At 41.7% G+C, this 13,703-nt stretch overlaps 1 protein-coding gene across 1 annotated transcript in view; it reads left to right on the forward strand.

Annotated features, from left to right (window-relative positions):
- The window catches only part of LOC114471848 (85/88 kDa calcium-independent phospholipase A2-like), a 46,788-nt gene that overhangs the window by 23,550 nt on the left and 9,535 nt on the right, over positions 1-13,703 (forward strand). The window contains exons 9-11 of the mRNA XM_028460793.1: positions 6,888-7,004; positions 7,334-7,421; positions 10,997-11,160. Of these exons, the coding sequence (XP_028316594.1) occupies positions 6,888-7,004; positions 7,334-7,421; positions 10,997-11,160 (369 nt within the window). The remainder of the gene's footprint in view (positions 1-6,887; positions 7,005-7,333; positions 7,422-10,996; positions 11,161-13,703) is intronic.

Consider the following 13,703-nt stretch of genomic DNA (forward strand, 5'->3'; position numbering starts at 1 on the left):
GAAGCATACCAGCTTCTCCTCGGCTTGGACATGCTGGATGTGTGCAAACGTGCCGCTGCCCGATTGGCCATCCCTTGGCCTGTCATCATGACCAAGACGACCCTGCCTTCCCGTAGCTGCTCCGGTGAAATCACTGGTAGCAGCACACCTGCTTCCACAAACGTCTGCCCACCAAGTCTGACAACTTACAGTCAGCCCTGACGGAGAGCTTCTACAAGGCTGCGGCGCTCTCGGCCAGAGCACTCAACGTGTTGTTGCTGCTCATGGCATACCAGATGGAGCTCTGCAACAACCTTGCGTTGCGGACCCAGCCAGGAGGGAGGAGATGTCGGTAGTCACGGACCTGTGCCTCTGTGTCCAGTGTTGTGCGGTCCAGCCCTCTGGGAGAGCGATGGGGACCATAATCCTCCACAAGCAGGCCCACAGGCTTGACCTGACAAATCTTTCAGAGAACAAGAGCGGTGACATCCTGCACATGCCCGTCATTCAAGAGGGGATCTTCTGCTCCGCGCTGGTCTCTATGCAAAGGCGCTGCAAGGCCAAGAAGGATGACTAGGCTCTCTGCCTACCCAGGAAGTCCACAATCTGTCTCCACCTGCTCGCCGCAAGGCGTTCCAAGGTCCTCAGGATGTGCTGTTTAAAGGGGACATATGAAAAATCCACTTTCGCAGTTACACAAATGAGGTAACTTGAGTGTCCATACTTCACACAAAATATGAAATAAATCCATCCGGTCGTTTATTTGTGGTCTGTGTAAGTCTTACAACACAGAGAAAAATGCTCCGTTTCAAATTTTACACATTTGTGACGTCACAAATGCTGGTAACTCCACCCATGGACTCGACCCTTAACCTGATAAAAACTTTTGCGAAAGTCCGCCATTGTTTGTCTCGCTAGCAAAAGAGTGATGGCTACCTATAAAACTAAATACAGAATTTGCCTGCTGTCAGTGCCGCTCCTCCACGGTGAACATACACTGTAGCGTAAACACTATTTGTTCATGCAGAAGTGTACTCCGCTCTTGTGGTTTGGCGCATTGGCGAACCTGTTATAAGTTTGTGATTTTTTTTTTTTTAAAGAAAGGCTACTGGAATATCTAAAAAATGTCAGAGTATTCAATAAACATTTACTTTCTTTAAAAAACATATCTAAAAATGTATTCTAGGCTATTTATGCACTCTTAAAAAAAATAGGGAAAAACTTAACAACCGTATTCGATATTTGGTATTCGGCCAATCATTGATATTTTTTTTTGGCTTCGACCACAAATTTTCATTTCAGTGCATCCCTAATGCCTATGGGCACCGTCATGGGTAGAGGCAGTGCACGAGGGGCAGTTTGTAAGAGATCACTGTGATGTGAGCCTCCAGCGCTCCCACATTAATTACTCTCAGAGGCATTTCCTTCCGTTCCTCACGGGCCACCATGTCCTGTTGAGGACAAACATTATGACCGCAGTAGCGTACATCAACCATCGGGGCGAATTGTGCTCCTTTCAGTTGCACCTGCTGGCATGCAGGCTGATCCTGTGGAGTTGTAGTCGCCTCCTTTCGCTGAGAGCGACACACATCCCATGAGCCCTGAATGCAGGCACAGACCTGCTGTCCAGGGGGCGCCAATTTACGGGGAGTGGATGCTACATCCGGAGGTTGTGGAACAGATCTGGGCCCTTTATGAGGCAGCCGGCCATACTCTGATCCTGGTAGCTCTGCATTGGCCTGCCATGCCCTGTGGAGGTTTACCGGCTGCTGTGCGCTCATCCCTGTCAACTCCCACTGCGAAGAGACCTGCTGTTACAGGTGGAGGCTCAGTCTTCCATCCTCACCCAGAGGGCTTAGCGCTATGGGCTTGGGCCCTGAGTGGCGCAATCTGTCAGCCGCGGGACTCTCACAGTGTGTGATTTCCATCATACAGAGCACTCAGGCTGTCTCCACTAGGTCTCTGTACGACTGTAAGTGGAGGGTGTTTGAAGGCTGGTGTCACCAGATGGGACACACCCCCTTTCAGTGTGGTAATAGGAGCCATTAGCTCTCCCATCCTTGAGGTGCCAACCGAGTCCTGAGTTATACTGGTGTCTACAGTTATATTGCATAGACACAGAGGAGTATGTGTCGTAGAAGAATAATGTTATGAGCTGTTCCTGTTCACATTAAATGGTGGAGTTTGCCAACGAAGAATCATCTCAGATGTTTTTATTGAAAACATGACACTGTGGGAGTGATTTTATCATTTCTGCAGGAGCTGATTGACAAACAGAAGGCCAAGGCCCTGTGGGCTTTGGGGATAAAACTGCGTGTCAGTATCCGCTGATCATTCTTTTATAAAAGGAGCACGCAGGCTCCTCCCTGTGTCGAGGCCGCTGGTGCCTTCGTGGGATTTGGCTGTGGTTCTGGAGGGACTTAAACAGCCTCCTTTTGAGCCAATGGGATGTGCAAACTTGAAGTTTGTGTCCCTGAAGGCAGTGTTGTTACTGGCTTTGGCGTCAGCTCTTCGTCCCGTTACTAAGCAACGTCTGTCACACTGGGTGGTCAAAGCATTGCTTTGGCTTATACGAGTCAGGGTCTGCAGCCGCCTGTTGGCTTGCGTGCACATTCGACTCGGGTATTAGCCACATCCTGGGCCTTGTTCAGGGGAGTGTCTGTTGAGGGTATTTGTGCTGCGGCGAGTTGGTCCTCGTCCCTCACTTTGGTCCTGTTTTACCTGCTGGATCTTTCCGCTCTGTGCATGGCATGGGCGGTTCTCCTGTCTTGATCGAAACAGTGCTTGCCCTGCGGGCTGGTGTAACGCATGATGAGCTTGTCTGCAATGTGGGAGCTACCATGTCCCATAGTGAGACATCTAAACAAATGTTATGAAAGAGAACTATAGATTATTTGCATAACCCTGGTTTTCTGAGTAATTTGAGTGAGATGTCTCACCAGACAACCTTTTTTGCTGGGTGAGTGAGAAGAGGTTTGCTTATTTGAATGACGTAGTATCATCAACCCACTCCACTTATAGTAGGAGGGACTACCTGCGGCAGATTAATACTTTTCACCAGCCAATCAGGATTGGCATAATGAGATTGGTCTTCAGCGATATGACGCAGAGTCGTATATCCCATCTTACTCATATTACTTAGAGAACCTGGGTTATGCAAATAACCTATAGTTTTCTTCTTCTGAAACTAATATTTTATTCAGTCAACATTAGAAGAAAGTATGGCTGAATGTTTCCCTCTGTTCTGTGAAACCTGGCTACACCGTGAATAATTAAACCACAAAAATCAAATTTTTTAAACTGTAGCTGTATTTCAAAACAATGGCCATGTTGATATTATAGTTTCCACAGAAACACCAAAAATGACGGGTATCGGATCAAGGTCATATCACAGGGAACACAAACTAAGAAGAACAAAATGCATCAAATGAATCACGGTCATTCTTTTGCAAAGAAACACAATAATTCACAGAAAGAATGAAGAGAAAACTTAAAGGGATCCTCCACTGTTTTTACAAATTTGGCCAAGAATGTTTGCACTGTTCCTACTGAAACAAAACACATTATTATACAGCAAACTGTTGAAGACAAACAAAACCCTAGGGATAGAAAGGTTTGTGTGTCTTCAACATTCTGTGAATACTCACTAACTTCAGCCAAGCACTGTTTAAGGTAGAGTAAGAGAGTGGGGACCCCCACTCTAGCTGAAGGTGGTTGAACACAGACATGAACATTGAAGAACAGTCATGTGGAGACAGGACCATCTATAAGAGGGAATAAAGGGGAGAGATTTTTGGGACCAATTCATAAACTCAGTAAAATGATGGTCCATTGTTCTATGAATCTGTGATAACCACATTTATTTATTTAGCTGAATAATATTACTACACTGGCTCACCTGGGGGTACAGAGTCTTCTCTGCAGCCCCCCCCCATTCTGGAATTCAGTACCGCAAGATATAAAAAATACTACCACTCTGGACTTCAAATTACACCTCAAAACTCATCTAAAACTTTAATTTTTACATGTACTCTTTTCTTTTTATTCGTACTTTCATTGTTAACGTGTCTTTGAGTTTTTCAAAAAGTGCTATATAAAGTAAAGACATTATTATATTATTATAATAACCACTGTTATCCAGGAAGTTTAGTACCTATTTAAAATATGGAAAGTTTAGTGTAGTTACAGAAAAAGGGTAAACATAAGCAAAAATGAACTCAAGTTGTTCAGAAAATACTCATAGTTTCTTGAAAGCATCTAGAGACCTCCTCCTAGTGTCTTGTGATCCCAAAAAGGATCCTAACCCCTAGGTTGAAAACCCCGTGTTTAGGAGAGCTCTTCTTCTCTGCTTTATTGTTTACTACCAAACCACAGAATTGGAACTGTCGCCCCCTGCAGTCAGAGATCATTTTTGGTCACAACTGTTTTTACCCCCCTTTCGGTAACCAAAAGAGGTTTACATCTGCAACTTTAACTTTTCCTGATTATTTTGAGCAGCCAAAAGCACAACAAGTTGTAATTTTGACTGAAAAAGCTTCTAAATGATTTTTTACGACGTTAAATTTAAGAGTGGATGTTGCTCTTTACCTTTTTTGCATGACAGTTTCGGCAATGTCTCTCGCCTTCCTTGGAAGCATCTCACTGACAGCGTGTGATGTGTCAGCCAGCAGATCTTAACAGCCGGCACGTGCGGCACACCCAGCAAACGTTGGATAAAGGAGGCCATAGAAATCAGGAAGCATGCGAAGAAGGCCATGAACAGAGACGAGGTGGGCTATATGCTCTCACACGCCTGGTACACCCAGAAAAAATAGTTGGCGGGGGTCGAGGCCCGCACGGCAGGGCGGTCGGATCCGTTTGGCCCGCCAGGACATGCCGGTTGGCGTGGGCGTGACGGACCCGGTGGATCTGACAGCTCTGCTGGGTGTGCCGCACGTGTCGACTGTTAAAGGGCTCATGTTAAGCTAAATATACTTTTCTGTGCTTTAAACATCATCAAAGTGCTATTTGGGCTTCATACACATGCACTGAGCTGGAGAAGCCGCGCCTTCCAGGAAGCTCTCTGCCGTGATTGACATGTTAACAGACACGCCCACAAAAGGTGAGCATGTCAGCGTCCTTCACGCAGTGCTATGTATGTATTTTCTACAGTCTATGTATGTACTGGTGAACGCCCCGCCCCCACGCTCTGTATTGTGTTTATAAAGCAGAATGAACTCGGCTACGGAGTGGGTGGAAGGAGGGCGGGCTGTTCTGTGGCCCTACATCACCATGCGGGGAGGGGAAGTCAGTATCCCATCTATAGACACGCCCACTGATGAAATTGCGTAGGCCGCAAATCAGCCTGTTTGTAGAGTTGCTCAGAAAGTGACTTTTCAGAGGCTAAATCTCTGGAAAAAAGGCGAGTTTGGGAAAACAAACTTCAAATACTATGTTTTTAGAGTTCTTAGAACAAATGGAGTTGAGTGAAAAATAGCATGACATGGGACCTTTAAGATCTGCTGGCTGACACGTGTCGGGGCGAAATTATCAGTTATGTTTAATAATATATTTACTCATACATTTTAATCCTTAAGCCTTGGGTTCATTACTTTCCATTGTGTGATTCTTCTAGGGTCAGACCCTTCTCCAAAGCACACGATATCTCCCCTTGACAATCTCACAAGGCCAGCACCATGTGTGCATGCACATCACATGCGGCACACACTCCATAGTCAGATACACACACCCCATACACATCCATTGACACACACAAACACATAAACGCACACACATCCGTCTCTATGACAACCAGCAGATACCAGGGAACAGGCTGACCAAAGAAGGAACTGTCTCCTTTCACCCTCTTCTATTACCTCCTCCCTATGTCCTGTCCTTATCTCCCGGGGGGGGGGGGGGGGGGGGGGGAGGAGGGAGGGGGGAACGGAGGAGGGATATACGTGATGTGTCAGATTTGTCTTTTCCCCACTCTGTCTTGAATCGTCCGCCCGGGGCGGTCACCAATTTTTGTCCCACTTTGTACTTTTTCATTTAGTTTAGAATAAAATCTTTTTTATAAAATCATCAATGCTCCGACTGGACTCCATCACTCAACTGAGCAATAAATCATGTCTCCAAATGAGGTCAACAGTAAATTTGCCGTGACACACGTCACAGACTGTCAGTGAGACACTTCTGAGGAAGGCGAGAGACATTTTCAAAACTGTCAAGCAAAAAAGGTAAACAGCAAAAATTTTATGTCTGAAAAAAAGAACCAAAAAACATCTATAGTAACAAGAAGACATGGTGAAAGTTTTTGAGCGATCTAAAAATCAGGCTGAATGTTTCACTCCAGTAGAAAAGATGGAATGTTCAGGCAGTGGGGTCGTGTGACATCATCAATCATGTGATTTCAAGATGGAGGAACACAGGCTCTAAAACTATAAAGTAGTCCGATTTTTAGAAGTTAATAAATGAACGTGGTGCATAATAATGTGTTTAGTTATACATACAGTAGATCTACTAATAAGTACATTTCAAAGATTTTAAGCCACATTTGTAAAAAAAAAAAAAAAAAAAGTAGAGGATCCCTTAAAAAAATGTTCTTGCGCCGACTGTGCATTCTTTTTTGTGCCTCCATATCTCACAGTAGCTATTGTGATCAACATTTCCAAAGTGCAAGTCACATTACTTTTTTTCAACAAACCGTTTGTTGATGGTGGAGATTAGAAAGAAACTTTTGAGCAGTAATCTCTACCTTGGACATTCGTTTCTGAGTAAATCCCTTTCAGAGGATTTATGAGAACAACTTGGATGAAATACAGATTTACTGGTGAAAAAGCATGAACAGTTTGTTTTGTTACTCACTCATCCTGTGCCTGTGCTGTTCACGTTGTCTGTGCACGACTAACCTGGTGTTTGCATTGAAGGCCCTAAAAGAGAGATGCTCCTGGACATGCTCTCTAGTGTAGGAGTGCAACCCATCTCCCCAGCCTTCCCTGAAAGCAGTCCTCCAATGTCCTCCACGACCAAACCTCAAGGCATAGGTAACGTGATTGTTTCCCACCATGGGTCATGTTCATTCATGTCCTGAGGTTTTAACTTGATTTTTCCATCATCATAACCATTTTACACAGTGTTTACAGGGTCACAATCCAAATGAACATGAACGTTATGAGTTTCATCAGCTCATAAATGGTTTCCTGTAGTTTTTGATAAAGTGCTGTGAGATCAATGTTGATTAGAGGTAACATTATTAAGCTGTATCTGTTCATCTCATACTGAGAAACATTCAAACCTGAGTAAAGAGCTTTGGTTTTACTGCAGATGTCGTTTGGCTTTTAGAAACGTGTCGATCATGGCTCCTGATTTTCAGGTTTTGAGGATCTCACGCATGTGGAGGCTCCTGGTGCTAGTGCTGGTACCACGGAACCTGGACGTTTACAAGTGGACGGCCAGACAAAGTAAGTGTGGGTTTGTTTTATTTCTGTTTCTGTTTACAAATGAGTTCTGCTGCAAAGCTCAGAAGAATAACTCTGAAAGCAGGGATGCACGGTATTGGATTTTTGGCCGATAACATGATACGCTATTATTTTACAACTTGTTTGTTCGATAACTGATATTGATATTTTCCATCACACCTAATTACAAAGATCATCTAGTTTCTGTGGTGGAATCAACAAACAGACCTTTTCTGCAGACTCTTCATCACATTAGTGAACGCAGACATAAGACGAAGCTGAAAATGATGGAACATCTCTAATCATTCAATAAAAATACTTACGTCATTAAATAAAACATGTCATATTTATTAATGACTATTGTTTTTAAACCAAACAACAAAAATACTTAAAACAGTTCCTAACTACTGACATTTTTAAAGTGTTTACAGGGTCACAATCCAAATGAACATGAACGTTATGAGTTTCATCAGCTCATAAATGGTTTCCTGTAGTATTTGAGTGGAAAAAAATGACATTTTACAACATCCAAACATTCTGTCAGAACTATTTTTGTTGCTCAAGGAACATGTGACCATGAGAAGACAGAAACCTTAATTTTCTGAGAAAATAGTGGTTTTTGCCTTTTAAAAATAAGACTACTTTTCAGTTTTACAGCCTGTGTTCCTCCATCTTTAAATCATGTGATTGATGATGTCACACGGCCCCACTGCTCGTAAACTCCAATTCAGCTATTGGATTGAAGGTCTGGACCTGCTTAGCTTCCGAGATCTAACGGGATCGGGCAATGACAGGCTGGTAAGGCCAATAGCGTCATAGTGACGTCGCTTTTTGATCCTTCGATGTCGACTCTTCCTATCATTGTGAAGCAGAATTCACCAAGCGTTGGATTGTTCACCCACGAACATGGAACGTGAGCTGGGATTAGACCGTCGTGAGGCAAGTTAGTTTTACCCGACTGATGATGTGTTGTTGCAATATTAATCCTATCCTATACTATTGCAACAACACATCATCAGTATGTCTAAACCCATCTCACGTTTTATTCAGCTATTGGAGTGAAGCATTCAGTCTGATTTTTAGATCATTTAGCAACTTTTTTAGAACATTTAGCAGGTTTTTAAATCATTTAGCAGGTTTTTTAGTCAAAATGACAACTTGTGCCGCTTTTGGTTGCTCTAAAAAAGGTGTCGATGTAACCCTCTTTTGTTTACCGAAAGAGGATATAAACAATTAAAAAAAATCTGTGATGGCACGGGACGAGAAAAACAAACGAGAAAAGCACCCCTAAGGGACCTTTACACTTCCTTAAACAATGCACTGACACATTCTGGTGGCTGAAGTTAGAGAGTAAATCACAGACCGTTGAAGACACACAAACCCTGAGGATGGTGGGAGTTCTTCAACAGCTGGCTAAATGACCTAAAAAGCTGCTAATTGAACTAAAAAACCTGCCAACTTTGGTTGTTTAGTCGACTAATTGACCGATGCCGTCGTGGTCGACCAAGATTTTTGTTGGCCGACCAGCAACGGTATCAGGTTCAATACCAAAAAATGCAATGCAATACACTTCTATGTCCAGCAACAGCTGTGTGAGTGAGTGCTGGCTGCAAAAAAAAACAGTGTTGCGCTGTCACTGACTGCTCTGATCGGAGCAGAGAGGGAACAAATTAGGACAGGCTTGAAGCACAAGCATCCATGTTGAATCAATCCTTTTTCTGCACAAGAACATGGATTATCCTTATATTTGATACGTAGATTATGTAAATTCATCCACTGCTGTCTCTGGCGCCACAGCACCCACTGCGCACCTGTCTTTGACGTGTGTTTGTTTCCCCCGTGCGCTGATCTGATGTTGACATCAACAATTATTATAAATAAAAGCAGGTTTACCACTAAAACAAAGTCATTTGTATGAGGAAAAAATAGGTTTTAATTGTCGGTTCCAGGTCGGGCACGTATATAAATACCTAATGTCTGTCGGACCTTGAGGTTTCAGTTTTGCTTTGTCCGGTTCTGGTCAAAACTTGAATAAGGTTCATATCATAAATGGTCCGTGTTTAAAAGCAAATCAGCACCACAAAAAGCCAAAACAAAATATTTATCGTCCTCCTCTGCAGCTGCTCATTCATTTTCCTTATTTTTCGGTCGACTAATCGCTACGTGTGCCAAAGGCTTGGTCGACCAACCATTTTCTTGGTTGACTACAGCTCTAAAAAGCTGCTAAATGACCTTAAAAGCTGCTAAATGACCTATATAGCTACTAACGGATCTAAAAAGCTGCTAAATGATCTAAAAAGATACTGAATGATTTAAAAATGCTGCTAAATGATATAAAAAGCTGCTAAATTATCTAAAAATGCTGCTAAATAACCTAAAAAGCTGCTAAATTATCTAAGAAGATACTGAATGATTTAAAAATGCTGCTAAATGATAAAAAAAGCATCTAAATAACCTAAAAAGCTGCTAAATGATATAAAAAGCTTCTAAATAACCTAAAATGCTGCTAAATATTCTAAAAAGCTGCTAAATTGTCTAAAAAGCTACTAAATGATATCAAATTCAGGCTGAATGTTTCACTCCAATAGAAAACAATGGGATGTTTACAGGCAGTGGGGCCGTATGACATCATCAATCACATGATTTCAATATGGTGGAACACAGGCTCTAAAACTGTTAAGTTGTCCCATTTTTTTAAAAGGCAACTAAATAAATATTATGCAAAATAATGTGTTTTGTTAGGCATAGATCTACTAATAAGGACATTTCAAAGATTTTAGACCAAACTTGTAAAAACAGTGGAGAATCCCTTTAACAGCTGACCCCGGTCACAAATGACGCTGTTGCTGTTTTACGAATGAACCAAGGCAAAGTTCTGAATGTTGGCACAGTGGGAAGCATCCGTCTTTGTGAACAGGTTCTGCCATAGTGATGTACTGATAAAAGCCACAGACCAGTTCTGAGTAATGTCTTCAGACTTGTCCAACTTGTTTATAAAAACCCACACGGTTCCCTGGAAAAGCATTTTCTACAGCGACAAATCAGAATAGCTGCTTGAGTATCTATGTGTTGCACTTCAACAAGCAGCTGATCGACCGAAACAACAACAGAAGTGTGTGAATAGTTGATGAATGAATGCTGGTATGTTATTCAGCTGTGGAAGTTCCTACGCCCCGAACAAGGCTGAGCAGGGATTCCCCCTATAACAAGCTGATTTTAAACACTTCCTGTTTTAAAACTTCTTATATTGTTATTTAAAGCATGAGTGAATTCTTCATAACTTCAACCAGAAGTTTTAGCAGAAAAATAAAGAAAACCATTATATTCTCAGTCAGTTTCTGTCGTGTCGACTTGGTCCTGGGTTTGACATGGCTTTTTTTGTTGATGACATTTGGTATTCTTATATGCTACCTGTCAGATCAGCAGCTGAAAGTGTCTGTAAGTTGACACCAGCCTTATTGGCTTTTTTCTATATGACAATGGCTCCCGAGTATATTACAGCCTGTATTAGCTCATGGTAGAGACAACTAGTGTCAGTCTGCTTATAGCTGTTTTTTTTGTCTCTTCCTGTCCTAAAGGATGGACAAACTTCTGTGTCTCGACGGGGGAGGTATCAAAGGCCTCGTGCTGATCCAGATGTTAATCGCCCTGGAGCAAGAAGCAGGTCAGCCTATTCGAGAACTCTTCGACTGGGTAGCCGGCACCAGCACCGGGGGCATCCTGGCTCTTTGTATCATCCACGGTTAGTTTATTTATTGTTCGTTGTACACCTTTTCCTCTTCTTTTATTTAAAGGGTTTTTACGATTGTTTATTATTGAATGTTTCACTTTTGGAGAGTGCACAGTTGACCGAGTCAAATTCCTCGTGTGTACAACATACACTTGGCGAATAAAGATGATTCTGATTCTAAAACCTAGAGATCTGTGTCAAAATGGGACTACTTTACCGTTTCAGGGTCTGTGTTCCACCATTTTGAAATGACTCTGCGGTTTGGTAGGAGACAATGAAGCGGAGAAGAAGAGCTCCTCTAAGGGACCTTTACTCTCCCTTAAACTTGGAGTGTGACAATATCTTGATACAATGATATATTGCAATGTTTCGTCTAGTGATACGTTATCTATTCACTGGCACCAAACATCAATATTTATTTATTTATTTTTTATCCTTCCTATAACACATATTAAGTATAGGGCCCTATAAAATCCACGATAATGGAATCACGGACTAAATCAAATGGACAGAATCGGCATGAAATGCGTCAGTGTGAGAAGAAAGGAACATTTTTTATGGGGAATACGTGTTTCTGGGGAGCGCTTATTAGGCGCACCGCCCTCCTCCTCCCGTCTTGGCTGCATTAAACAGCTCCTAAACCTCCTGAAACCCAATTAAAACTGCCAAAAAACTACGCAATACATCACTGACTCCTGTTAACACTTAGACCAGCTGTTGAGAATACACGCTCAGAAGGAACTGACGTGCCTGGTATGGCCAAGTGGTGAGTATTTTCAAGGATGTTGCAATACTATCCGTATCACGATACGATATATCACGATATATGTTGATATTCTACCCAGTTAATATCAAAATTAATCGTTGAGATGAAAAATCAAGTTGCTGTATATGTTCATCAGAAGATATTGATCATTCAGACAAAGTGAGTCAAAACTATTTGCTTCAAAACATCCTATTTATTATTTATTAATAGTGTTTTTGCAAATTTTCACTGAAAAAAGGAAAATACCCTGTTACACATTGCCATCATAAAATAAAGTGGAACAAGTTTCTTTTCACTGAAACTACTGTGTAGAAGTCTCAAAGTTATCATGGCAACATAATGACGGCATTGTAACAGCTGTAAGTGAGAACATTAAGGATTAATCACCCTGAGTTACTGATAATGCACAAAATAAGCACTGATCTGAACAGATTATATGAAATTAAAATTCCTGTACATACATAAATATTGCAGGTATTACACACTGCCATCATAAAATCAAGTTCATCAAATAACCATTGCAACACATAGAATTGTAACCACCACTGAAACATTGCACAAATACACAAAAATTTTGATTCAATATCAAAAATAAATTAAATTAAATTAAAAAAAAATTGTTTTTTTAAATAGAAAAAAATTTATTTAAAATCAGCACCCAAAAAATTGCGATATATCTTAAAATTGATTTTTTTTTTCACACCCCTAGTATGGTCAAGTACTTTCTTGCCAAGTTTGCCATTCTTGGAGACCTTCCTTCATTGACTTTCCACCATGCTGCAGGGATAGAATCAAGGGGTGGTGGCGGATACTTCAGAAATCTGTCTACTTCTGTTACTACGTCATCAGTGCTTCTGGTGGTATAGTTTTCACCCATGAGTAAAGCATAAGCACTGTGTCTCTGAAGCACAGCTCCCTGGACTGGCACTGCACCGACCACCTCTTGCTGGTATCCAGCGGCATCTGCTGATGTGGAGCTGCCACATCTGGCTTCTGCTTCTGCCAGCACTTTAAGCATTGGCATGAGCTGCGATCCTCCTTGGTGGGGTGCTTGTGCCTAGGATCCAGCATGGTGGCTAGCATTGGTGGTGTTGACGTCATGTCATCAGAAGCAATCTGTGAACAAAAAGATAATAAATTGGATTTAAATGTGATATTGTTTTATATCATAATTTGTTTGTAATAGGTTCAGTATTTTATCATTTAATGAATAAACCACTATTCATCATTAATAGATTGCTTGAAATTAATTATTTATATTAATTAGATAAGATAGTAGAAGCAGGTAAAAACTACAGTTGTCAAACAATGTACTTTGTGTGCAATGCAAGCAGTTAAAAATATATTTTTATTTTTTATTTTTTTATTTTTTTTAGTTAAAAATATTTACAATAATTAAATTAATGGATGTAGCTTACATTCATCCTTTCGCCCAGTGAAGTACACACTCTGGATTTTAATTCCCCCACTTTGCTGGCGTCTCCAACGTCTGTCTTGAGATGCACGTTGATCAGGCTGAAGGTGATGGGATACGTATCTGATATGAACACCTCAGTAGACATGATGGTCGTTGCACACTTGAGTGTTTCCAGCACTGGCGCCAAATCCTCCATCAATTGCCAATATTTTTCCCTCAGCTCCAGCATCCTGGCATCTGTGAGTTTGGTCACTGTGTGGTCTGATAGTACAGCAGACACCGCTGCTCCATTAGTCTGTAAAACTTTTCAATGACTGAATTCCACCTGGTTTTACAGGATTGGATGAGTTTATGAGTGCTTTGTTTGACTCG

The sequence above is a fragment of the Gouania willdenowi genome, chromosome 1 (assembly GCF_900634775.1).
Source record: "Gouania willdenowi chromosome 1, fGouWil2.1, whole genome shotgun sequence".
Taxonomy (NCBI): Eukaryota; Metazoa; Chordata; class Actinopteri; order Blenniiformes; family Gobiesocidae; genus Gouania; species Gouania willdenowi.